Here is a 25,808-nt window from a genome sequence, read left to right as displayed (position 1 = left end):
CTTCTCTTGTCCCTTTCCCTTCTCTTGTCCCTTTCCCTTCTCTTGTCCCTTTCCCTTCTCTTGTCCCTTTCCCTTCTCTTGTCCCTTTCCCTTCTCTTGTCCCTTTCCCTTCTCTTGTCCCTTTCCCTTCTCTTGTCCCTTTCCCTTCTCTTGTCCCTTTCCCTTCTCTTGTCCCTTTCCCTTCTCTTGTCCCTTTCCCTTCTCTTGTCCCTTTCCCTTCTCTTGTCCCTTTCCCTTCTCTTGTCCCTTTCCCTTCTCTTGTCCCTTTCCCTTCTCTTGTCCCTTTCCCTTCTCTTGTCCCTTTCCCTTCTCTTGTCCCTTTCCCTTCTCTTGTCCCTTTCCCTTCTCTTGTCCCTTTCCCTTCTCTTGTCCCTTTCCCTTCTCTTGTCCCTTTCCCTTCTCTTGTCCCTTTCCCTTCTCTTGTCCCTTTCCCTTCTCTTGTCCCTTTCCCTTCTCTTGTCCCTTTCCCTTCTCTTGTCCCTTTCCCTTCTCTTGTCCCTTTCCCTTCTCTTGTCCCTTTCCCTTCTCTTGTCCCTTTCCCTTCTCTTGTCCCTTTCCCTTCTCTTGTCCCTTTCCCTTCTCTTGTCCCTTTCCCTTCTCTTGTCCCTTTCCCTTCTCTTGTCCCTTTCCCTTCTCTTGTCCCTTTCCCTTCTCTTGTCCCTTTCCCTTCTCTTGTCCCTTTCCCTTCTCTTGTCCCTTTCCCTTCTCTTGTCCCTTTCCCTTCTCTTGTCCCTTTCCCTTCTCTTGTCCCTTTCCCTTCTCTTGTCCCTTTCCCTTCTCTTGTCCCTTTCCCTTCTCTTGTCCCTTTCCCTTCTCTTGTCCCTTTCCCTTCTCTTGTCCCTTTCCCTTCTCTTGTCCCTTTCCCTTCTCTTGTCCCTTTCCCTTCTCTTGTCCCTTTCCCTTCTCTTGTCCCTTTCCCTTCTCTTGTCCCTTTCCCTTCTCTTGTCCCTTTCCCTTCTCTTGTCCCTTTCCCTTCTCTTGTCCCTTTCCCTTCTCTTGTCCCTTTCCCTTCTCTTGTCCCTTTCCCTTCTCTTGTCCCTTTCCCTTCTCTTGTCCCTTTCCCTTCTCTTGTCCCTTTCCCTTCTCTTGTCCCTTTCCCTTCTCTTGTCCCTTTCCCTTCTCTTGTCCCTTTCCCTTCTCTTGTCCCTTTCCCTTCTCTTGTCCCTTTCCCTTCTCTTGTCCCTCTCCCTTCTCTTGTCCCTCTCCCTTCTCTTGTCCCTCTCCCTTCTCTTGTCCCTCTCCCTTCTCTTGTCCCTCTCCCTTCTCTTGTCCCTCTCCCTTCTCTTGTCCCTCTCCCTTCTCTTGTCCCTCTCCCTTCTCTTGTCCCTCTCCCTTCTCTTGTCCCTCTCCCTTCTCTTGTCCCTCTCCCTTCTCTTGTCCCTCTCCCTTCTCTTGTCCCTCTCCCTTCTCTTGTCCCTCTCCCTTCTCTTGTCCCTCTCCCTTCTCTTGTCCCTCTCCCTTCTCTTGTCCCTCTCCCTTCTCTTGTCCCTCTCCCTTCTCTTGTCCCTCTCCCTTCTCTTGTCCCTCTCCCTTCTCTTGTCCCTCTCCCTTCTCTTCCTAATTAAATAGGCTTGGTTTGGAAATGAGTACAATTCACAAAATGGCTATGTAATATGTGTGCCCTTTCTCCTCCCTCTGACAAAACACTGGGACTCTGTGCACTGTTCACATGTTTGAAAGCTGAGCATGTGTAAGAGCTTCAAAAATGAGGGCTGTGCTGGTTTTTCTTGGGTAGGGCTGTGCTTTTTTCTTGTGTTGAAGGAGTAGCAGAAGCTGCCCCTAAATCTCTGTATGGAGGATAGTTTGTGTGCCTATGTACTTGCAGTACCTGCCCGTACCACTCCTGAGTACACAAGCTCAGAGGCAGGTTCTGCTCCTTCTTTCAAGCCTTTGCAAATCAACACATCTCTTTAGGTAGCAAGGAGTTGTTCCTTTCTTTGTCTTCAGTTGCAGGAGGCTCTTTATCCTGACTTAGCTGACCTTACCATCAATATGCAGAATAAATAGGGCTACTACCAGGAAGCAGCCAAGGAAATGGGGTTTGCTGTCCCTTTGCTGTGAGGCAATGTGGACCACAGCTGGCAGGGTGCATGTGCTTGGCCAAAATGCAGGAAAAACTGGTGTTAACTCACAGGGTGTGCAGGCATCACAGAGGGGAAAAAGGGGCTTGGGGCACTGGATTGAAAAAAAAAAAAAAAAAGTATCTGGCATGTACAAGACCTGCTTGGGGTACTGGATTGAAATAAAGTGCATGGTATGTGCAACACCTACTTGCACACGCGCTCTGCTTGAATTCCTCCAGGTTGTGGTCCTGTTCAAGGCAACCACTGGTGAAACTGGGGTGGCTGTGGGAAGTTTTGTGCAGCTGTGACCCGGCAGGGTCAGGAAAGCAGTGTCTTGTTACTCTGACAGGGGACATGCTGGTCTTTGTGTAAGAGTAGTGTCCCTTCATTAAAGCCCTGCCTCCTTTGCCTTGTCCCGTTATGTTCCTTCAGCTCTCTGTTGCAAAAGCCGATCTGTTAAGTTTTGCTACGAGCTTGAGGACAAAACAGCCATAAAAGAATCTGTGTTTTCTGTAAGCCTTGAACCTAGTGTAGCTTTCCTTGAAGCTCCCTTGCCTGTTGTTGCTCTTCATGTCCCTCTGCCCTGGAGGAGGGTCATGGAGAAAAATGCGATGCAGAGACAAAGCCAAGGGTCCCATAAAGCGTGTTGGGGGTGTGAGGCTGTCCAAAGGAGCCTGCAAAAGTCAGAGGGATGCTGCTGCTTGCACAGAGGCCTGTGGGCCAGGATGTGGGGAGAGCCTGCTTTGAGTAACCAAGCCATAGTAGCTGAATGAGTGTGAGATGTTGGTCCCTGAGTTTTTCAAAAGCAAAAAGTATTTAGAAATGGGATTTTGCTGGTATTCAGTGTTAAGACTAGATGCCTACAGGAAAAAGGGTTATTGTGAGGGTGGAAGATAGATTTGTCTCTAGGTAGGACGTGGACTTGGAAGTCCCTTAGAATTGGCTTATGCCTCAGGGGGAAAAAAAAGCGGGGATTGCTAGCTCTGGTTTCCATTAGAAGCTGCTCCCAGACAGTGTTTGTTTCCTAGCAGTGTCCTGGAGGAACATGGGGTCACTCCAGTGCTACTTCAGGCTGTCCTGGGCAACTGTCCCACCCCAAAAGCACTGCTGTTGTCAGAAGTATTTTCATTTGAGCTTCATCGGTCTGACAAGGCAGTGGTGGTGCAGAGCTCTGTCTGCATGGAGCAGTTCTGAGTGCATCTGTGAACAGTGAAACCCTGTAGTGGTAGTAATGGGATAGGGCTCCTTGCAGGCAGACACAAAACATTTTCTTTAATGGAAAGCTAAAGTATCTGGCCTGGCAGAGGTGGGTTAAACCCCACCAAGTGTAAGTTCCAGGGTGCTGCCTTCACGTCCCATACAGCATCAGAATGAGCGAAGACTGGCTGCCTGCCTGCAGTAGAAGCTAAAGCTGGCAAGGTCATTGCTGGGCAAATGAACCGGCTGTCAGAGCCTGGGGGAGGCTGGGGAAGGGGCACATCCCCACAGTCACCCAGGCCACCAGCAGGGAGGTGTTGCTGCCCATGTGGTTGGCCAGGCAGGGGTGGGGGCTCCTGGCCGGGGAAGATGGGGGGGTGTTGGGGGGAGTGTCAGGCAGGGGGAGCCCAGCAGGCTGGACAGTGGCCAGAGTTGGGGTGGGGGTGGCTGCGGTGGTTCCAGTCAGCTGTGCGTGGGGTTGCCGCTGAGATGCGGAGCGGCCAGCAGTGGGGCAGAGGAGGTTGCAGCTCAGGTAGAGGTGGTCAACATTCTCTAGACCCCTGCAAGCACCTGGCCAGAGCTGCTCCACCCCACTGCCCCTTAGGCAGAGGGCAGCGATATCCAGCAGGTCTGGGAGGAAGCAGGCCTCCAGCACGGGGAAGAGGCGGTGCTGCAAGGTCGTCTTAGTGGTGGCACGGGGACAGCGGTGCGCAGTAAGCACAGGCTGGCACTGGGGCAGTGGGTGCAGCACTGCTGGGCAGCTGGGGAGTAGCTCCGGGGGCACGAGGGCCGGTCACACTGGTGGCATGCAGCAGGGGTAGGGTGAAGACCGCCAGACAGAGCGTGAGCGCTGGCCAGAGTGTGGCTGTAACGTGAAACGGGCACCTGGCCCTGGCCCTCCCCGAGGCCAGCCGTGACCCTGCAAACAGGTCTTGGTGCTCCGGTGCAGGCAGCGAGCTCCTCAGCGTGACTCCTGCCAGCCCGAGGCAGATTCACCCTCTCTAGACCCAGCTCCCCGACGGTCCTCCCCGCACAGCAGAGGGGAGACGAGTGTGGGAGCTGGTGTCTCTGAGCTGCTGATTGCATTGGCGCAGTGGGGCAGTCGCCCTGTGCCACGGGAGCAACGAGCACCCCGGGAGGCTGCAGGGACAGGGGAGCCCAAGGCAGTGGCCAGGGAGGCTCACAGACCCCAGCCAGCATGTCCATTGCCCACAGGTGGCACTGGGATGGGATGGGATGTTCCTGACAGTTGAGATTGCAGAATAGGGGAAGGGCTTGAAGGGGTGAGAGACATCCATATCAAATCTCCCAAGTTTTTGTTACGCTGCAAATCTGCTCTTGTTCCCTGGGAGAGCAAAATGCAGAGCCAAAAAAGGGAAACTGTTAACAGAGTTGGGAACAAACATGAAGGCCTCCATGTCCTTCTGCAAGCAAATGTTTCATACAGGCACTGCTACCCCTGGCCTCTTCAAAACAAGCAGAGAAGCAAAATGAGAAGGACGGCGAGCTGTAAAGGTGGCACAGCCCCTTTTGCTCAGGCTTACTGCCACCGTTGCGATTTTGGCTGGATGTCACCTTTCTGCCCTGCGCCTCCATAGCTCCAGTGACTTACAGAGCCAGGGAAGGAAAGACGGAGCCCAGGAAACCGTGAGTGCAAATCCCACATGGACTCTGGCCGGGCTGGTGCTGTGACACGCCAGGCTTTGGCTCTCCAGTGCCGGTGCTCCCAGCCCCCTGCAAGGCGAGGGGGAGGCGATGTCTGGGTCACTGCCCTCTCTCCAGGGGTGGCTCACCCTTCCTTCCCCCCCCCCCCCCCCGCCCCTTCTCCTCCTCCTGCGTTTCTGGCTCTGTGCTGCTGGGAAAGCAACACAACGGGGCCCATTCAGCTCTTGCTTCTGCAAGGAGAGCAAACACCGGCGCAGGAGCTCGGCAGCCGCTGGACGGGGTGGGGGGGGCCGCTTTCCTCTCTTTCTTTGCCGCTTCTTGAGGTCCAGGTACCCCAGCCCACAGGTGTGTGACCCCCCAGATGCGTGGGAGGGGGTGGTGGGATGATGCCCAGCACATGGCAGTGCCCAGGCTCAGGGTGGGGTGGGGGCTGAGCTGGGGACGTTGTGTTGGTGGCACTCACTGGTGGCTTTGCAGGAGTGAGGGGTTACCCCAATGCATGTGGGGGCTGAGGCAGGGCTGGCAGTAGTGGCAGCAGGAGGGCAGACCGGGGGCATGGGACCCCGGGTGGTGATGAGCTATGGTGGGCATGGGAATGGGCACCGTGGTGGCTCTGTGGGTTTGAGCCTTGCAGCCCCCACCGGTGCTGCTCTCCAGAGCTTACGGGGAGGTGTATCGGCCATGTCTGCAGCCTCGCCAGCCCCTCTGTGCTTGCCGCAGCCGTGGCCCCTCTCTGGCACCTCCGCCCCAGGGGCTCACTCCTGCCTGGCCAAAATCAACCTGTCCTTCCTGCTGCTAAACTGTGGAGATCTAGTAAAAAAAAAAAAAAAACAACAACCTACTTTGAATAGCTTGTTAGGGGGAAGTAAGGAGCATGCAGGATGCGAGGCAGGAGGTGGTGGAGATGGGACATTTCCAATTGAATGAAAGGTGGCAGCTCAGGAAGCCAGCATGATTACATCCCCTGGGTGGCTATACTTGCTCACCTTACAAAAAAACATGCCTCGATTGTAGGAGGAATATTGAGATCTTGTACAGATCACGACGATTTTATGCTCGTGGTATACAAAGAAGAAAAGGGAGGGGGGTGGGGGGGTGGGGATATGTGTGTATCTGTCTGTCTGCTCCAACACAGTTCCCCACGAATGACCCCATGCTCCTGCCAAGCCCCTTGTAGGTGCTCCCAAATGTCCCTCAGGGAGTTTAGTTAACCCAGGTAAAAGCTGTTTCCAAGTGGACACCTGCTACCTGTAATATTCACTTTTAATTCTAAATGAGCAAGAGATGGTGAGAACTGCCCCACTAGGTTACAGCATCGCCCCCCGGCACCCAGTGCCAGTAGGTGATGCTGCCAGGGGACACATGGGAGCCTGGCCCCTCTCCTGGACCCATTGCTCTCTCCCTGGCTGCAGGTGCCCTCTGCCATGAGGCTGTCCTGGGGGCTCCTCCTGCTGCTGGCAGCTCTGGCACTGGAGTGGATGGCTGCTGCCCGCTGCCCTGCGCCCTGTGTCTGTGACAACCTCCATGCCCACGTCCTCTGCCTCAACGGGAGCCTGACGACCATCCCCACCACCATCCCACAGGTGGGCAAGGGGACGGGCAGGGGACAGGGGAAGGAGGTGGGGATGGCAACCCTAGGGTAACTCGGTGTTTTGTGTGACTGACAGCTCACCAAAAAACTAAACCTTCGAGGCAACAGTTTCATGGTCATCCCAGCAGGAGCCTTCCTTGCCACTCCGTACCTCACACACTTGGATCTGCAGCGTTGCAAGGTGGAGAGGCTGGAGGAAGGAGCTTTCCGGGGGCTGGGGAGGCTGGTCTACCTCAACCTGGCCTCCAACGGCATAGCAGTCCTCTACCAGGAATCCCTGGATGGACTGTCCTCACTCCAGCAGCTCATCCTGGAGGGGAACCGCATTGAGGAGATCCAGCCAGGTGCTTTTGGCCATCTAGGGTCCCTCATTGTCCTTGACCTCAGGGCAAATGCCTTGGTCTATCTCCCAGACATGGTCTTCCAGGGTCTGCAGGTCCTCAGATGGCTCCAGCTGTCCCACAACACCCTCCATGTGCTGGGCAGCGAGGCCTTCGCGGCCCTGCCCGCCCTGCGCAGGCTGAGCCTGGACCACAACGAGCTGCAGGCACTGCCTGGAGAGGCCCTGGCCAGGCTGGATGGGGCTACCTGGCTGGACCTGGGCCACAATCCCATCACCTATGTGGCCGAGGAGGCCCTGGCCATGGCCTCCCTGCAGCACCTCTTCCTGGACCATGCCTCCCTCCAGGACGTGGCACCTGACGCCTTTGCCCGCAGCCCCCAGCTGCGCACGCTGGACCTCCGTGAAAACCAGCTGCAGGGGCTGCCACCCCTGGCCGGGGCTGGGGGGCTGGTGAGGCTCAGCCTGGCTGGGAACCCCCTGCTCTGTTCCTGCCTCCTGCGCCCCTTCCGTGACTGGCTGGCGAGGTCACGGGTGCAGGCGGAGGGGGCCTGCGCCGCACCCCCTGCGCTCCGCGGCCGGCCCCTCGACTCCCTGAGGCCCCCCGAGATGAGATGCGGCCGCCCCCAGCCACCCCCCAGCTCTGCCGTGCCGCTGGAGCAGCCCAGGGCAGCCGGCAGCGGGCAGTGCCCCCAGGGGTGCACCTGCTCCCCCGAGTTCCATCACGGGTCCTGTGAGAACAGGGACCTGCAGGAGATCCCCCAGGGCTTCCCCAGGGACACCCGCCTCCTCGACCTGCGCCGAAACGCCTTCGGGACGGTGCCACCGGGCGCCTTCCCTGGCCTGAAGGAGCTGGTGTCCCTCCACCTGCAGAGCTGTGGCATTGAGGCACTGCGCCCTGGGGCGCTGCGGGGGCTGCAGAGCTTGGTCTACCTCTACCTCGCCAACAACCGCCTCTCCACCTTGGTGGCCACTGCCTTCGAGGGGGCCCCGCGACTTGCCTACCTTGACCTGGACCACAATGCCTTCACCAGCCTGCCCGCGGGCGCCTTCCAGCTCCTACCCAACCTCATCTCCCTCCGCCTGCAGCACAATGCCATTGGGGAGCTGGCAGAGGGTGACCTGACTGGGGCAGGGGGGCTACGCTGGCTCTACCTTGCTGGGAACGCCATCGGACACATCGCCCCCGCTGCCCTGGCTCCCACCAAGGTGCTGGAGAAGCTGCACCTGGAAGGAAACCACCTGGTAGAGGTGCCTACAGCAGCCCTGTGGGGCTTGCCCACCCTGAGCGAGCTGAAGCTGTCCCAAAACCCCATCAAGCAGCTGGGGGATGGCGTCTTCCTGCCGGTGGCCTCCAGCCTGCAGCATCTCTACCTGGACAACATGGGCCTGGAGCAGGTGCGTGTGGTTGGGAATCTCCAAGGGGCAGAGGCACTGCAGGGCACAGCCACAGGTCCCATTTTGTTCCACTGCCCAGGGCTGGTGGCCCCTATAGGGGCATCCAAGCAGATGTCCCCAAACTCCAGAGGCTTCAGGAGATACTCCGTAGCCTGGCTGGGATGAGAGGCTTCTTCAGGCTTGGCTGGAGCATTGCCTTCCTCCAACTTTGCACCCAGCTCCCCTGGGACAGGTTTACTCCCTCCAGTCCTTAAAGATGCCCAGTTTCAGTGGGGTCCAGACCGTCCTCCAAACCACCTCCTTTCTCCAGCCCTGGCCAGATTTCTGCTCCTTTTATTATTATGGGCTGTCCTGCAGGACTTTCCACTGATATTACCCTGAGCATCTGCATCCTTTCAAGAAAGTGGTATTAGCAGTGCTCTCATAAGGACTGTGTCTTAACAGTGCCCAGGGATCACTCTCAAGGCCTTCTGCAGGTCGCCGCCTTTCTAAGAAGATCAAACGGGGTCCAGCAAGTCCCAGAATGTGACTGAAACTAAGTTAATTAACAGTCCCTGCTGTTTAAAACGGGTCTTTCACAGGGTTGCCAGGTTCAGGACAGGCTCTCAGCCCCCCAGGCTGGTTAGCAGTGCAGGGACAGAGATTTTCTCCCATCGGGACCCCCACCCCGACTCACTCTGCCTTCATTGCAGATTTCCGCCGGTGCCTTTGCTGGCCTTGGTCCCAAGATCAGAAGCCTCTACCTGGAGAGCAACAAAATGAGCAACATCCCTGACATGCGCAACTTCACGGGACTGGAGATCCTCAACTTGAGGAATGTGCCTTTCCACTGCGACTGCCAGCTCCTTCCCCTGCGCAGGTGAGTGCTGCAAGGTGGGGGTACAGTGCCAGGGGACAGCTGGACCCTGCCACACCGGAGGCACAAGCCTATGGCACGCTGGCCGTTATGGGCCTTCTCCCATGGTGGTGAGGTGGAGCATGCTCCTGTGTCAGGGGTGGAAGTAGCCTGGCGTAGGGAAAGCAGCCACAAGCTGGGGTGGGCAGATATTCAGGGGTCACCCAGGTGAGACCCTGAGCAACCTGGCCTGGCTTCGAAGTGACTCACGCCCACCCACAGACACGGAGTTTCACTTCTCCCTTTGTTCTGTCCTGTTCCTTTCCCTGATCTCCTGCCGCATTTCCAGGTGGATCGACAAACTCAACCTCCGTGTAGGGGCCACCTGTGGGTCCCCTGCAGAAGCCCAGGGGCTGAAGGTGAAGTTTTCCACCACTTTCCAAACCTGCCCTGGCTGGGGCCAAGGCAAGGCTGGGGGAGCCAGTCCTGACAAGGCTGCAAGCAAGCCCAGCAAGAAAAAGAGATCGGGAAAATCACCAGCCAGAGGCTTCAAGAAGAGCAGAGCTTAGGAAATGTACGTGGGACACAACAGGGCCATACCTGCAGTCTGGTGAGAGCAATTTTTCTAGACTTGTCCCCACCACAGCGACATGGATATTGCATGAGGTGCAAAGGAGAGCCTGGTGCCACCGAAGCGATGCCAATTTGCCAAAGAGGCAGGGTTTGTTTTTGCAGGATGCAAAGGAATGTTACCCTGGAAAGAACTGGTGCAAAAAGCTTCCGTAGTGTTTGCAGCATGCTTTGATGACTCAAACAACAAAGCCAAATGCTTGCTTTTTCTTCCCAAGGCTCCTTCCAGCCATGTGGAAAAGCTGGAATCCACGTTTGTTTTTGTTTTTAAGAGCGCTGTGCCTTTACACCTTCAGAAACCATTGAAGAACCCTGAGCAGGACTGCAAACAGCACCAGTGCAACATCATGCACTGGCTCAAATCTTAGAGCAGCAGTGAAAACACTGCCTGAATTCCTAGCAGCTCCTCAGAATTAAAACATGAGCAGATCAAAACCTTTCTAATTTCCTGCAAAAGTTTGTTGAAATTGAGGATTTAAAAGATAAACACTTCCAGCCATTAAACTACCATGCAGGGCATGGAACATTTGTGCTGCTTTTTACAGCAAAAAGGCATTTGGAAATTATCATCCCATAAAGACAGGTGCCCCTACAAGCCCCAGCGTTTGACAAGGCTGGGAAAAGGTGGCAGTCCAAGAGAGAGGGGAAGAAAAAAAAAAAAAAAAGAGAAATGTGATGGCTTTGCCATGAAACTGAGAACCTCCCATGTTAAGGTATCTGTGACAAGCTGGTGGTAGGCAGAGCTGCCAGGACAGGCAAGCAGCCACGGGCAGGTGGGCAGGGAAGCTGTTACACGCCTTCGATAAAAATCACCCCCCACCCCCACCACGCTCACCCCATCGCAGCTTCCCAAGGAGCCCAGGGCCCTCCCAGGAGGGCCGTTAGGCACGGGCAGAGATGGCACTGCTCTCGGGCCTAGTTCGACACAGATGCTCCACACTTTTTCCACTTGTGTTTCATTGCTCCCCCATGGCTGTTTGCCTTTAGACAGGAAAAAAAGAGGAAGACTGTGTTAATTACTCAGAGTCTCTACCCTGTGTTTCCTAGACAGACAGCTTGCCAGCATTTTTTTTTTGTCTTAAACCACTGTGCAAAGCAGTAACTATTTTGGCACCACCAGCTCTCCCCTGTGAAGCTTGAGGGGAGCATGGCCAAGGCAGTGTCCTGGGCAGCCAACATTTCCCTGTGGGTTTGACAAGGCACTTGCCCTACGGCTGGCTGGGCCCCACCGTGGCACTGCCAGGCAGGGCACTTCCTCACCCGCAGAAAGTTCACAGGAACCTCCTACAGGAGATTTAAAATGTGTTTTTCATCACTGTTGTCATACTGACCTTTCTGATTTCTATCCCGAAGTTTGACGGCCAGTCTGGGGAAAGACAGGAATGTTAAGAGTTTTTCTCTAAAATGAGAAACCGCATCCCCTGCCTTAAGTTAGCTAATGTGCTCTTGTGATCTTCAGCCCTTATACAGAACTGGCAAGTAGACAGTGGCGAGTGCACAGAAAAACCCTATTGCATGTGTGAAAAATAAACCCCAAACCACCCCAAAACATAGTTATACCTACCCACTTCTTAAAGGCCTCTTCTCCCATCTTGGCTAACCCTGGTATTTTGGTGACCTGCAAAGCAATACACAAGCCTCTGGCCTCTTCCTCAAATTCAAGTTTAATTCACAGGGCTTTGGGGTACAGATTGTAGATCAAATTTACAGTAGGAATGCTAAAAAATTAAAAATTCTAACTGTGCACCATGTCCTCTGCAATTCTAGGTTCAAAAGCAAGAAATGATGACACTTAAAAAGGTCTCTTGCTCTCTCAGGAGGCATCATCCCTTTTTGGTTTTTTTTCCACCTCTTTCCACTTTTCCTGTCCTGACTTGCAGGGCCTAGACCAGCGAGCACAGCCTGTGTCCTACGGGGGCAGCTGATGTACTGACACGTGACCTGCACACACCATCTCAGACTGCAGCTCACCGCCTCCAGCCACAGCCATGAACCCAAACTGCCCCTCTGTGCTTTGGCAGCCTCGTTCCCTGTTGGGAGCTCTTGCCCAGAAAGGTGCCTTCAAAGCCAGGACACACAACCCCAGCAGCCACCTTGGTCACGATCCTCAGCACGCCTGCGGCCTTTCTGGAGTCTGTTTCCCAGGGTTTCAAATTACAAGTCTAGGGTAAATTTTCTTGCACACCAGGCAAGCAGAGTTGCAATGTTGCAGGGTGGTCAGCCTCAAAAGGGAAGGCTCTTCTACTCTTCTGCTTCCCTTTGCCAGGACCTTCTGCAAAGAGCCACAAGGTGAAGCGCAGGCTGCAGTGGGCAGCTGGGGGATACTTCGGGATCAGTCTGTGACCTCCTGCTTTATGCTGCTGACAGGAACGGGAAGCTCTGTGGCTCCAAACTCTGCCACTGAGGGGTCGATCGTTTCTTCTTTTACCTGCACAGCAATGACTAGCAAGAGAGAGAGGAAAAAATAAGTAAAATCAACCTGTGCTGCCTCGCTCTTCCTGCAGCCCCCCAGAACCAGCTTTGCTCATGCAGATATTCAAATACCCCAGGTTTCCTGCCCACTTCTTGCAGGTCCTCTACCACAGGCAGACCTGTCTTGCTGGCACAAATCTATCCGTGCAGCAATCAGGACGGGACCAAACTCTGGCAGCTGCCTGCTCCCAAGAACAACTTCTCCTAGGGCCAGGGGAGGAAAAGCTAGTGTGGTCTATTCTCTACCTGTGTGGGTTCACACAGCAAATTAAACCGATATGAGCAACAGGGACCTTCATGAGGCTCCATCCCCATGTGCACAAAGCACCTTACACACCCTCCTACTCAACACCCACCAGAGTTGGAAGGTGACCCAACTGCCAGATGCTCTTCTGGTCACCGCGTCTCTTGATGCTCACCACAACACGCTGTGTTCATGTGCTGTGACAGCCCTTATGGGGACTGGGATGTGACGGCACACCTCTGACATATCCACTTGGCCTCTCCTCCTTAACTGACCTCACACAACCAGACCGCTCAACAGGGCTGCCAGGCCCTCAGCAGGCATCGGCAGTATCAAGGTATCTGCCAAAATATGACACCAGTACTGGTGCCGCCAAACCTTCTCAGGGGAAGCAGGCAAAGGGTTTTTTCCACTCTGTCCGTCTCTGGAGGAGCAGGGAAGGCCACTTGTCACAGTACAGCCTTTCCCTGCCCGGGGGCACCTGTGACTTAATAGCCAAGAGGCAGCACAGGCCTCAGGAGGACCGGTGGCATGCAGGGCGTACGGGAGAGTCGCAGGTGGCTGCTGGGTAGAGGAGCTTCCTTACTCTCATCAGGTGCTGGCTCTGGCAAAGCTTTGCTGGCAGCTTTTGCTTCTCGTTTCGTCTTTGTGGCAGGAGGCTTCTTGACAGTCTGCTTGATGTTGCGGGTTTTGGCAGGTAACTTTTTTCCTTAATGGAAGAGATAAAAGAGCATGGGGAAAAGTGTGTTTCTTTTCCCTTGGAAAATCAGCAACCCTGCTCCACTGAGAAACCACAGGCCAGGGACCAGCACAACTGACCAGCAAGCTACATGGTCATTAGCTGCCAACTGGTTACTTGACAGAAATGGCCTACTGGAGAAAAACTCTACAGTCATCTCAAAATATGCTCCTCCGTGTTCTCCTTCATTAAAGGCAAGGCACTTCAGCGTGTGCTTAACTTCCAGGGAGCAGGTCCTGTTGGAATCAGTCTGGAGTCAGCTTTGCTTACCTGTCTGGGTCTAGTCCTAGGCAATGGGCACGCTGGCTGCAAGGCATGCACATTGCAGCATTAACGTTTTCATTTTCAGCTGACGTTTTCATTTAGCTTGAACGTCTTTATATTCTTTAGATGTCCTTTCCTCTCCACCCCCCAGGAAGGAATTTCTTGCCTGTCTACATACGACTTGCCACAGCTACTGCAACAATGACGACAACAATGACAAGATGAAACAATAACACAGTCCAGCCCCGCTACTGGCCTCTTTGGCCATCTTAAGGCCTTCTTTCCCTCAGCACAAAGCAGGCAGGGTTGCTCTCCAGCTACCCTCCAGCTGCAGCAAACAGTCTCCTTCCGACCATGGACACAGTAGGGAAAGCAGCACAACCTCACGCCTGGAAGCAAGCGCCATCTATACCTCGGCCAACAGAGAACAGACTGCAAAACAGATCCTTCCCACACACACAGCTCTCCGCTCTTTTAGGCAACAGGGCAGTTAAGAAGGATGAAGCTGTGTTGTCAAACCCACAGCTGATTGAGGGCATCCACAGCAAGACAAGGCCTCTCTCTCCTGCTCTGACAGGACATGGACAGAGTTCCTCTAACTGGGCCCAGCCTGCGAGCGAGCGGGAGGGCACTAACCAAACATCACTCACTCTTCTTTCCATAGGGTTTCTTCTTCTTCTTGGGCACCTCCTTGGCCTTCACTGGAGTTGTGGGCTCTGTCATGGAGACGAGAGGGAAACGAAAGCCAAGTCCCATAACCAGTAGGTAACTGGGATGAAGTGACATAACCGAGAAACAAGATACACCCGTCCCCCCGAGCCAACGCCCTCTTCCCAAGACAACCAGCTGAGGGGAAAGCAAGGCTCTAGCCCAGTTGCTGTCTGTGCTTCCAGGCGAGGGCCCAGGGCGGCAGGCTGGGGCAGCACAGGGGAGAGAGGCCCAGAAGAGGTTTGGCAGGGGCAGTAAAGAACTAAGATTCCTAGCTTGGGACAAGAAGGAAAATATCTGCAAAGGTGAGGCAGTGGCCTCCCTGTGACAAGGGAAGGAATAAACTCTCGAAAGGGATGCTCTTACCTTTTACAGACAGAGTCAGAGAATTGATGAGAAAGGGGAGCAGGGGCCGAGCTCCCCCTGCTACCTGGCTGAGGCTGTAGGTACACTAAGTAAAAGGGAGCTGTGCAGGGATCATACCACCTGAACTCTACCCGACTTCATCAGGAGCAATTCTCTGTTGGTGTGCAGGTGGGGGAACAGAGGGAAAACAGAGCCAACCTCAAATCTCAGGCTGACTTCTCCCCACCACAGACTCCTCCCTCCGCCAGCTGCCAGAATGCGTGGCAGCAGAGGAAGACTTACGGTAGCCAGTGCAAATCAAGGAGACAATTTTCTTCTCCCTACAAGGCCCCCAAAAAGGAGGAGCCGCTCACAGAGCAGGAAGAAGGAAACCTCTGCCTCTAGCATTAGAAACCGTAGTAAAATCTTCACTCACCTGGAACAACAGGTGGTTGAAGCTGGTAGCCTGTCAGCTCGCACCACCCCACAGGATAAATGTCTGGAGACTCGCAGTCCACCCACTGGTCATACTCATTGTCCCAGCCATCAAAATGAATGCTAAGGAGACGGTGGACTACACGCTTCACTGTGGCCACGCAGATGAGCCGGGGCTCCATCAGGTCCACTGCTTCCACCTTCATGCCTGCCTTGAAGCCATGGTTTGGGCAGTCCTGGGTGCAGAAAAAAATGAGAAAAGAAAACCCAAGGCCATTGCACTCAGTCCAAACGCACATCTGGCCACCAGCACCCTAGAACAGGCTCGCCTACAGTTTAAAGCAAGCAGAGAGAGAACAAGCCCAGTCGCACAACAGGACGAAACAGTCGCGTACCAGAAAGGGGCACGCATGAACAGACCCAAGGCCAGCTGTGCCCTTAGTGAATCTTAGCCCAGCTTTTAGAAACAAGCTCCTGACCTAGGAGGAGCAGCAGGCAGAAGTTAAGGGACACCTGATCAAACTCATTAGCCTGAAATAACCCTGGGAAATCAGAAAGACCAGCACAGGCCCCAGGTGCTGCAGCAGTTTTGCTGATGCAAAACAGACCCCCTTCACCCACATGCCAGCCACATGTCCACAGGCAATAAGCCATGTAGAACCCACCAGGAGTCTGCAGCTCCAGCGAACACTAAAGAATCACAGGTCACACTCAGAAGGACCAAGATATCATTACACAAAGGCATGATACTGCTCATCCAACCAGCCAAACACAGCCTTTATGTGGTAAGTATATACTCCTGTGCACTGGGCTCTCCTTAGAAATGCTGACTGGCAGCAAAGAGCAGCCCAGTAGAGACACTGGATGTTGTCTGTCCTGACTTCAGGAAGGGTTTTGACACTGTCTCCCATAAGATCCTCACAGAGAAGCTGATGGAAGTGTAGGCTGGATGAGGGGACAGTGTTCAGTATTTTCATTAATCATCTGGATGACATGGCAGTGTTGTGTCAAACTCAGCAAGTTTGCTGGTGATGCAAAACTGGGAGACTGATATACTAGACAGTTGTGCTTCCATCCAGAGGGACCTTATGAAGCTGGAGAAATAGTCTGATAGGAACCTCATGAAGTTCAACAAAAGGAAATGTAAAGTCCTGCACCTGGCAAGGAAGCCCAGCCACCAGCACATGCTGGGGGTCAAGTGGCTGGAAACCAGCTTGGCAGAAAAGGACCTAGGGGTCCTGGTGGACACCAAGTTGAACATGAGCCAGCAATATACCCGTGGGACAAAGAAGGCTTAAGGTAACCTGGGCTGCGTTAGGAGGAATCTTCCCAACAGATCAAGGGAGGTGATCCTTCCCCTCTACTCAGCACTGATGAGGCCACACTTGGAGCACTGTGTCCACTTCTGGGCTTCCCGGTACAAGAGAGACACGTACATATTAAAGAGAGTCCAGCAAAGGGCCACAAGGATGATGAGGGGACTAGAGCATCTTTCACACGAGGAGAGGCTAAGAGAGCTGGGACTGTTCAGCCTGGAGAAGGGAAGGCTCAGGGGGGATCTTATTCATACGTACAAATGCCTGAAGGGAGGGTGCAAAGATGGAGCCAGTCTCCTCTTAGTGGTGCCAGTGACAGGACCAGAGGCAATGGGCACAAACTGAAACACAGGAGGTTCCCCCTGAACATCAGGAACCACTGTTTTCTACTGTGAAGGCAACTGAGCACTGGCACAGGCTGCCCAGGGAGGTTGTACATCTCCACCCATGGAGATATTCAAAAGCTGTTTGCACATGGTCCTGGGCAACCTGCTACAGGTGACCCTTCTAGAGCAGGGGTGTTGGACAAGATGATGTCCAGAGGTCCCTTCCACCTCAACCATTCTGTGACAGACAGAGCTCTTGTGCTCCTCCTTGCTGCCTGCAAGCATCCCTACACATCCTCTCCTGGCAGCACTCACTGTGTTGAAGAGCCGTGCTGGAACAGGTCTTGATTTAGTCTTTTCCAGGTAACTCTCCCAGTTGAAGGTCTTTGCATCTTGCCCTGCAGCAGGAAGGAATGGTAAGAGGGGAAAAAAGACAGTCATTGCACAGACCAGCCGGGGGAATCATAAAATCACAGACCCATTCAGTTTGGAAAAGACCTTTGAGATCACCAAGTCCAACTGTTAACCCAGGACTGCCAAGTCCACCACTATATCATGTCCCTAAGCACCCTATCAATATATTTTTTAAATGCCTCCAGGGATGATGATTCCACCACCTCCCTAGGCAGCCTGTTTCAATGTCTGGACCACCCTTTCCATGAAGAAGTTTTTCCTAATATCAAATCTAAACCTCCCCTGGCATAACTTCAGGACATTTGCTCTTGTCCTCTCCCTTGTTATATGGGAGAAGAGACCTACCCCCACTGCCTACAACTTCCTTTCAGGGAGCTGTAGTGAGCAATAAGATCCCCCCTGAGTCTCCTCCAGACTAAACCCCAGTTCACTCAGCCACTACTTGCAAGACTTGTTCTGTGGACCCTTCACCAGCTTTGCTGCCATCCTCTAAACACACTCCAGCACCTCTATATCAGTCTTGAAGTGAGGGGCCCAAAACTGAACACAGCACTCAAGATGTGGCCTCACCAGCGCTGAGTACAGGGGGACAATCACTTCCCTTGTCCTGCTGGCCACACTGCTTTGGATGCGAGCCAGGATGCTACTGGCCTTCTTGGCCACATGGGCACACTGCTGGCTCACGTTTAACTGGCTGTCAACCAACACCCCCAGGTCCTTTTCCTCCAGGCAGTTTTCCACCTACTCTTCCCTGAGCCTGTAGCACTGTGTGGGGTTGTTGTAACTGAAGTGCAGGACGCGGCACTTCGCTTTGTTGAACCTTGTACAACTGGCCTTGGCCCATCGGTCCAGCCTGTCCAGATCCCTCTGCAGAGCCTTCCTTGCCTCAAGCAGATCAACACTCCCCGCAGCCTGGTGTCACGTGCAGACTTAGTGAGGGTGCACTCAATCCCCTTGTCCAGATCATCAATAAAGATATTAAACAGAGTTGGCCCCAATATTGGGCTCTGGGGAACACCACTTGTGACTGGCCACCAGCTGGACATAACTCCATTTGCTACCACTCTTTAGGCTCGGCTGTTCAGTCAGCTTTTAACCCAGCAGAGAGTACACCCATCCAAGCCATGAACAGCCAGTTTCTCCAGGAGAAAACTGTGAGAAATGGTGTCAAAGGCTTTACTACAGTCCAAGAAGACAACATCCACAGCCCTTCCCTCACCCACTAGTAGGTCATCTTGTTGTAGACTGCGATCAGGTTCATCGAGAAGGCCCTGTCCTTCATAAACCCATGCTGGCTGGGCCTGACCACCTGGTTGTCCCATACATGCCACGTGGTGGCACTCAAGATGACCTGCTCCATAACTTTCCATGGCACTGAGGCCAGGCTGACAGGCCTGTAGTTCCCCGGATCCTCCTTCCAGCCCTTCTTGTAGATGGGCGTCACGCTGGCTAACCTCTACTCTTCTGAGACCTCTCCAGTTTGCCAGGACTGTTGATAAATGATGGAGTGGCTTGGTGAGCATTTCTGCCAGCTCCCTCAGTACTCTCAGGGAAAAAGCAGAATAGGCAGGGAGGAGGTATAGCAACTGGTTGTAAAGCAGTTTCATAAACCAGCAAGTACAGCCTGATCTTGGACATAAATCTAGTGCGCAGATTCCATGGCAGCCCAGCACTCCCCTCCAGTGGGCAAATACAGAAAAGGGCAAGCTGCAACTGAACATCCACCTCAGTCATAACCCAGACCACCGAGAAAGGCGAGGAGAAGCAGCAGGCAGGAAATACATTCAAAACACACCACTAAGCCCAATCTTTCTCCCATTAACAGGAACATCAAAGGAAGACAGAGTAGTGCTGCACAAAAGTGCTGCAACACAGAAATTCAGGGCAGGCCTATTCAGAGCAGGGAAAACAGCCAGATGAGGCAGTAAACACACTCCTAGGGTGACTATCTCTCAGGATTTTGCAGAAATATTGGTCTCAGATTCATTTATACAAGAAAAACAGAGGTGACTCCTGCCACTTAAGTACTGATTCATGCAGCAATGGCTCTACTTATCCTTTCCCACCATCTTTGTCCTTTATACCTTCAATTCTGCTCAGCTTCAGGATTGTACACCTCTCTCACTGATCCACCAAGACCTAACAACCCAACCACCATTAACACTCTCTGGAGATGGTTACTTCCTTCCACAAAGTACCAAGACTTGGTATATGGGTTCCCTGAACTAGCCCTATCTCCCTGAAAAGCAGGCAGATTGGGATCTTATGGTTTGATTAATCCAAACTTGATTCCTCTCAGAAAAGCACCGCCCAGCAGATTCTGCATGCAGGTTTGTACCACAGGGCAGAGTCCAAATCTCACCTTTTGGAGGGGTCAGATCGATGCTGTTCTTCTGGCAGAAGTTGACAGGGAAGATGGCGTGTGAGGAGGCATGATAGCAGAACCAGTCAGAGCCATCAGCAGATGTGGCTCCATCAATGCTGATCATGAGATACCCATCCAAGAGGACCTGAGATGGGAGTGAAGGGCATAAGCGTAGACCTTTGCTTGCTCTAAAGCCTCTCCACTCAAAGGATCCCCCCTGATGAATCACAATTGCCACTAGACAGTAAAATGCAATGTTATATATATGTTCCAGGGCAGGCAGTAGCTTCTCCTGATACGTTAGTCAACACAAGCTAATCCCCAAATCAGCAATTTCTGCAGGACTGGGCCAAACACTAATAACCTTGTGAAAAGGACTCAGCCATAAATGGTCAGAGCTCTGTTCTCCCTCAGAAAGAATTTATTGGCAGCCCAGAGACCCTCTACACCACCCAGGTCATGAATTTGTTACTGGACAGAAGGAAAGGGCACCACCTTCAGATTTGCCACTTCCTACAACAGAGGTCTTCAAACTACAGCCCGTGGGCTGGATACGGCCCCCCAGGGTCCTCAATCCGGCCCCCGGTATTTACAGACCCCCCCAGTGCACCCCTCCCCCGCCGGGGGTTGGGGGGGGAAACCAAGCAGCCGCAGATGACTGCCTGCCACTGCATCTGTGCGCCGGCCCCCTGTTGAAAAAGTTTGAGGACCCCTGTCCTACAGCAACATGACTTGTCCCATCCTGTCGCTCACTGGTATTTGGTGCCTACCAAATGTGATAGGCATGTCTGCCCTAACCTCTTCACATTTCCAAGCAATGGCTGAAGGGAACATTTTACAGACTCAAAGAGCTTTCCTAGCACCCCTCTGTCAAACCCCAAGTGTCAAAGTCCTCTGCCTGGGTTCTACAAGGGTAAACAGCTTCTTGAGGGAGCAGGAAAAGCCCAAGTCCCTGCTATCCTTTAAGACATGCAACACACCCCACTGAGGAAACCTGGCCAAACAATTTACTTCCCAGCACGAGCACAGGAGTAGAGCTCACTACCACCTCATCAGGAGACTGCAGGATACATGTCCATCTCCAGTTTCCAACATCAGTGAATGCTGCCCACGATTCCCCACAGAGAGGTCACACACAACCATTCCCCTCTCCTTTCTCTCCTCAAGGCAGCACTACAGAGCCCTCTCTTTACGCACTCCAAGAACTGCAGAACAGATCTTCCCTACTGCATGCCCAAGGGTGAATGAAGGGTGGCTGCCAGTCACACACAGTGGACAGTTAGCTTGCAGACCAAGCATGCTCATCTTCATGCTGTCCACAAAGGCACATGTAGACAACTGGTGGTCTCATCAGCTTCTCAGACCTCTGAAGTAATGCCCCAATTCCCTCCACACACCAGCTTCCTACCTCTCTTGACAGTCCCTTCCTCTCCCTCATGCAAAATCCTACCTGGTCTTACTCCCAAAGGCCTGAGGAGAAGCTGGGTTATCTCAGGTAAACACAGTAAGACCCCCTTAGGCCCACTGAACTTACCTTGCAAACAGTAGCCACACAAATGTTTCCCAGATTCAGGGGGTCAATGGCCTCCAGTTTCATGCCTTCCTCAAACCACCCACCTTCAGCATAGACAGCTCGTACCTAAGGGAGACTCTGATATACCATGTGCTGTCAGAGGTATGGGACAGTCCCATCCTGACAGCAAACGCACCAAGTGCAAACAGGATTAGAGCATTTTTATTTAGCTCAACCCAAGTTGGGAGCGGAAAGAAGAAAAGTTACAAGAAATACAAAGAGGAAGCCAAACCAATCTGTGTTTGTGTCAGCAACCTCCTGCCTGGGCTCCTGTCAGTCAACAGAGCCAGGCCTAGCACTCAGCTGTTGCTCCACAGCAAAGCAAGACTCCTCATCTCAGTCCTTACCAGTATGATCCAGCTCCTTGTCAGAACTGGTCTCAGCCATACAATTGCCTTTCCTCTCCAACTCAGAGCTCCATGCAATTGCTTGCCCCTCAGTCGAGTCCCTCAATTTGTCATGTCTTTTAGTTCTTCCATCTTTCTATTTTGACCTGCCCCTACCCAACCACCAGCCTAGAGATCCCAAACACCTTACTGCCCTATAGCTGTAAGAGACAAATGTGCCACCCTCAACAACCCACACAGCAGCGTATACACCCAAGGAAGGAAGTGGTACCAGTCCTTCCTTTGCTGTGGCCAACACAGAAATACAGACTCGTCCTACCTTCTTAAACAGATAGGGGACAGCATCACAGTAAATCTTCCGGAAGGTGGGATGATTTGCCATGTCACTGCGTTTTTCCTCTGTCAGGAATGGAACATACAAGAGAGATAAGAAAGCCGCAGCAACTGCAGTAAGAAAACACACTGGTTATTAATTCCCTGGTGAAAGCTCAGCTGCTATAAAAGACCTAGATCAGAGACCATGAGAAGAGTAACAAAAAGAACAGGTCAGTCCCTCTACATCTTCTCATAACGTGGGCTGTGAGGCAGGGCTTGCTCAAAAGCAGATGGCTGAGCTTCCTGAGCAGTAGTGATAACACCTCTACCTGCAGCTGTAATCACCAGGGAGAGGCAGCAAGGGAGTCACAACCAAAAGGATCAGCAGGGCTCGAGTCTTGTTTTTTTATGCCAGCCTAAGCAGATCAACAATTCCTCTCTCTATAGTCCAGAAAACACAATCTGACAGCATCCAGTCTCACAGAAACCAGCATGAATTTCCTCAAGAAGACTATAAACATCTGTGATGCTGCAAACTCTGCATTCTCACACTGGGGGATAGACTACCTGCTTCAGGTAAGAAACCCTGCAGTCCCACTGCCCTGACCTGTAGCAGCGCATTGCTGGGCTTTGTGTGATCCTAGCCCCTGCGTGAGATCGAGGGGGAAAAGCAGCAGACACACAACTATGCAGACTTTATCTGTCAGGTCCTGAGACAACTGCCTGGCTCCCAGCAAGTCAAGACTGGTGTCAATAGTAGAGTCCAGGCAGTTCATAGCAAATCAGAAGATGCTTGTGGTGGCCTGATCCCTACCTGTTTTCTTCATGCTGTGGCCCACTCTCCGTGACCAGCCCACAGGATGGATGAGGGGACTCCACATGTGGCACCAGAAGTCATCATCACTGTCGCCATCCTCATAGAGGAGTCTCAGTCTGCCCCCAATCACCGTGTCCACCACTGCCATGCGTGTCCGGGACACATGGTTCTTATCCACCACCTCCACCCGCATGCCCTGCCGGAACGGGTACTTCATGCTCTCTGCCATCTGCCAACAACCAACAGAGAAGATGAGATCAATTGCACTTGGTGTCTTCTCCAAACACTTCAGAGAACACCTTTCCCCACAGACATGTTGGCCAATGTCCTGCACTGCCCAAAGCTGACCCGGGAGACACCTCTGGGAAGGGATGCATGGGAATGGGTTCATCAGGGGGACAGGGAGCTGCCAGACCCACACACGACAGCACACTTGGGCACAGGCACCCTAAGCCTCCCCTGTCCTGTGGCCCTGTAACAGCTACCCCCACCCTGGGCCAGCAGCTGTGCTCAGCCTCAGCACCTTGTGTGAATGTTCCAAGTGTGAGAAACAGGTGTCACTTCTGTTCACCACAAACTGACTGAGGAATTGTGTGCTTTTTTCAGTCTTGAAAGAGACCATAAGGGTTTCAAGGCTGGAAGCAGTTAGAAGTGTAGCTTTCCAAAGGACAACAGGATTTTCAGTTGACTTTATCATTTTCACCTTTTCACTCTGATCAGAGGTTGAGCACATGCACCTCCAATCGCAGAGCTACTCTGCAGACTGACCCAAAGGCACAGGCACAGAAAAAGCATCACTGGCTGCTTTCTAACTGATTTTTTTGAGACCTTCACTTTGCTGATACAGCCTAGCGCTACTCATCTGCAAACACCCAAAGGTGTTTATAGAACACCCGATATTTTGGCACTGTGATCCCAGAATGCTGTGCAGCAACTAGGAGGCACAGCTCAAAACAGACTGGGACACCCAAACCAGGCTACATCTGAATCCAGAAGAAATTTTAAGGTAAGGTATTCCCCTTCCACCTCCTGTTCATGGGGTGGGAGTGGAGAAAGGTACTGACAGAATCTGTCTCCCTCTACCACTGTCCTTCCATGGTGTGAGCTCTCAGCTACAAGCTGTGACTCCAGAACAAGCAGCTATGAACATCCTGCTAACTTCCCAAGAAGCAACAAGGGAAACGTAACAACTACGTCAAGTTTTCCAGCTCAGTGTCACCGGTTACCCTGCACATATGAAAATCCATCATCTGCCTTCCCGCCTGCTGTCTCTGGGACCGTCTGTCTTATCTGTGGTTTCCAAAGCTGCCAGTCACAAAAAAGCCTCTTCTCCCCGACAAGGTCTAACCTCAGTGCAGGCTACACAGAATGACTACAAGAGCTATAGAGCTGCTAGAGCCACGGCACACCTGCCTCCATGCACTTCAAGGGAGCCTGCACCCCTTTCATTGCCTGCTGGCTGCTGTATTACCGACACTGAAGGCAGAGGTTTTTGACTCTTGGAGCCATTCCCTGACACTGAAACAGGGCAAGGCCAGGCCAGGCTGCAGTTGCATTGGCCTCTCTTCAGTAAAAAGGCAAACCTCATCCCTAGCATTTTCCAGCAGACTACACGACAACAGCTTTTAAAGCCCATCTACGACCCAAAGGAGAAATGGTTGTGCTGACAGGGCATGGAGGCTGTGCCACTAAGCACAACATCATGACAGGTGTCTTAGGAGCCCAAGGAAGCAGTCACTGCCCCTGCCTTGCCCAGGTTTCAAGGAGGCACATAGGAGTTGCACAGATCAGAACCAGAAGAGATGTGTTGCACACATCTTTTGGCTTCGGCTTCATTTCCACACATAAAATGACAGCCTCCCACATTTACCTTGATGTGGAAATCCACTGGGATGGTCCTGGCTCCCACCAGCTTTTTCATGAGATAACTTCTCCAGTCAGTGTACTTGGCATGGATAGCTACATATGCACAGGGAGAAAGCACATCTTTATGACTGAAGGAATTACAGCACCACACTACACTTTTCTTCCTTTTTGAGGAATTGCATTAAAAGGCTTTCTTCACGTTCAGATCCCGTACCTGCTCAGTGCTGCAAGCTTATACCCACAACTGGCTGCAAGAGATCACCGTTATAGAAAGGACTGGGCCAAGCACACACCTAACTCCACCGATTTAGATGCGGAAGCGGTATTAGAGCAAAAACATGTGAGCCATACCAAGCAAATCTCAGCTTGCCAGAATTCTGCTAAACTGCATCCCTCTCCAAATCGCTAGCTGAGCGGGGACCAGAGCCACTGTGTCCCACAGAGCCACTGTCCAGGATGTAGGACCAGGAAGTTCCCCCAAAGGTTAAGCCTAGCCACTGTGCGTCAGAAGGAACAGCCACCTGCATTAGCCTCTGTCCATAGGTCTGACACCAGCTCTGCATCCAGCACGCCCAGGGTCAACCACAGTGAGATGCAGAGGGAGCAGGCCAAGCAGTCCCCAGCTTCCCAAAGAGCTATCTGTTCCTTGTAACTCAGAGCACAAATGGAGCTGCAGTCCCACATACAGTGGAAGCACCTGTCTCACTGTGCTAGGCATAAACCAAGGCTCCCCCATGCCCATGCATGTTCCGACCCCTCTCACCCCACTTACTTTGTGGCGGTACCAGGATTTTGCTGTTGATGGCACACCAGCCAATAGGGTGAATATCCACTGTGCCCAAATTGCACCAGAAGTCATGCCCAGCATCATTCTCAAAGCCCTCATATCGTAGAAGGGCCCTGTACCCTGCCAGAACAGAGCAGACAACCACAGGAAGGCATTAGAGGCCAAGAATTGCTCCTCTCCCTGTTGGGCACCACAGGCTTAGTCCCTACAGTGTGGCCTTCAGAGCTCTGCATAAGTTATCATAGCCTCTCCAGCCATAATCAAGGCAGAACCACCCTCACAAAGAGCCCAGCAACCAGAAGAGGAACCAGATGCTGGTTTCCTCCCACCCCCACACCGTGGCATTTCCTGTTCCAAAATCTCCCAGCAGTTGCAGAGCTTCACAGAGCTGATGTTTTGCTTGACCAGCTACACTCGGCTCTCTAAATCTTCCCTCAGAGGTTAGCCATCCCCAGCTGCCAGAAATTGCATTGGGAGACATACCTACAGTCTGGATGACAGATGCAATCCAGTACACACGGCTGGGGAGCACGGCGTCACTGTTCAGCACTTCCACTTTCATACCTTTCACCACATCATCCCACTGATCAAAGAGCGGCACCTGAACGATTGAGGCAGCCATGATGGGAGAGAGATGTTGACAGAGAGGGCTTAGACCCTCATTCTAGCTTTCAATGACATGTTTTAGGCAGCTACACTCCCACCTTAGGCACAGGCTTGCATGCCTTAGCCTTCCTATATCTGCCAACAGCTTGA

At 53.0% G+C, this 25,808-nt stretch overlaps 2 protein-coding genes across 7 annotated transcripts in view; one reads left to right on the top strand and one right to left on the bottom strand.

Moving 5' to 3' along the window:
• The first annotated feature begins 1,400 nt into the window (after positions 1-1,400).
• On the top strand, positions 1,401-10,686 carry CHADL (chondroadherin like). 3 transcript variants are annotated; one of them, XM_080393040.1, is made up of 5 exons: positions 1,401-5,254; positions 6,338-6,508; positions 6,593-8,254; positions 8,947-9,113; positions 9,439-10,686. In XM_080393040.1, the coding sequence occupies exons 1-5, from the start codon at positions 4,925-4,927 to the stop codon at positions 9,656-9,658; spliced, it is 2,550 nt and encodes an 849-aa protein (XP_080249166.1). In that variant the 5' UTR covers positions 1,401-4,924; the 3' UTR covers positions 9,659-10,686. The 3 variants fall into 3 exon arrangements, with proteins under 3 accessions (XP_080249166.1, XP_080249168.1, XP_080249167.1); XM_080393042.1 differs by having other exon boundaries at positions 1,402-4,907; XM_080393041.1 differs by having other exon boundaries at positions 5,149-5,270.
• Positions 10,687-11,365: 679 nt separating this feature from the next.
• Positions 11,366-25,808, bottom strand: part of L3MBTL2 (L3MBTL histone methyl-lysine binding protein 2) — a 68,868-nt gene continuing 54,425 nt past the window's right edge. For 3 of the 4 annotated variants that reach the window (XM_080393046.1, XM_080393045.1, XM_080393044.1), the window contains exons 6-17: positions 25,536-25,653; positions 25,038-25,172; positions 24,270-24,358; positions 22,397-22,628; positions 21,587-21,666; positions 20,882-20,986; positions 19,345-19,492; positions 16,884-16,966; positions 14,928-15,162; positions 14,089-14,154; positions 13,022-13,144; positions 11,366-12,161 (exon numbers count right to left, since the gene is read on the bottom strand). In XM_080393046.1, coding sequence (XP_080249172.1) covers positions 12,052-12,161; positions 13,022-13,144; positions 14,089-14,154; positions 14,928-15,162; positions 16,884-16,966; positions 19,345-19,492; positions 20,882-20,986; positions 21,587-21,666; positions 22,397-22,628; positions 24,270-24,358; positions 25,038-25,172; positions 25,536-25,653 — 1,524 coding nt within the window. In that variant the 3' untranslated portion in view covers positions 11,366-12,051. The remainder of the gene's footprint in view (positions 12,162-13,021; positions 13,145-14,088; positions 14,155-14,927; positions 15,163-16,883; positions 16,967-19,344; positions 19,493-20,881; positions 20,987-21,586; positions 21,667-22,396; positions 22,629-24,269; positions 24,359-25,037; positions 25,173-25,535; positions 25,654-25,808) is intronic. The other variant, XM_080393047.1, reaches the window with a different exon arrangement.

Source organism: Falco punctatus, assembly GCF_963210335.1.
Source record: "Falco punctatus genome assembly, chromosome: 6".
NCBI lineage: Eukaryota > Metazoa > Chordata > Aves > Falconiformes > Falconidae > Falco > Falco punctatus.
This window is presented reverse-complemented; position numbering and strand designations above follow the sequence as displayed.

Bases quoted from the DNA above. Each gene is read 5' to 3' on its own strand.
- CHADL (XM_080393040.1), top strand. From the start codon at position 4,925: ATGGACTCTGGCCGGGCTGGTGCTGTGACACGCCAGGCTTTGGCTCTC. The intron at 6,509-6,592 runs GTGGGCAAGGGG...TGTGACTGACAG, and splicing joins TCCCCACCACCATCCCACAG to CTCACCAAAAAACTAAACCT. The intron at 8,255-8,946 runs GTGCGTGTGGTT...CCTTCATTGCAG, and splicing joins ACAACATGGGCCTGGAGCAG to ATTTCCGCCGGTGCCTTTGC.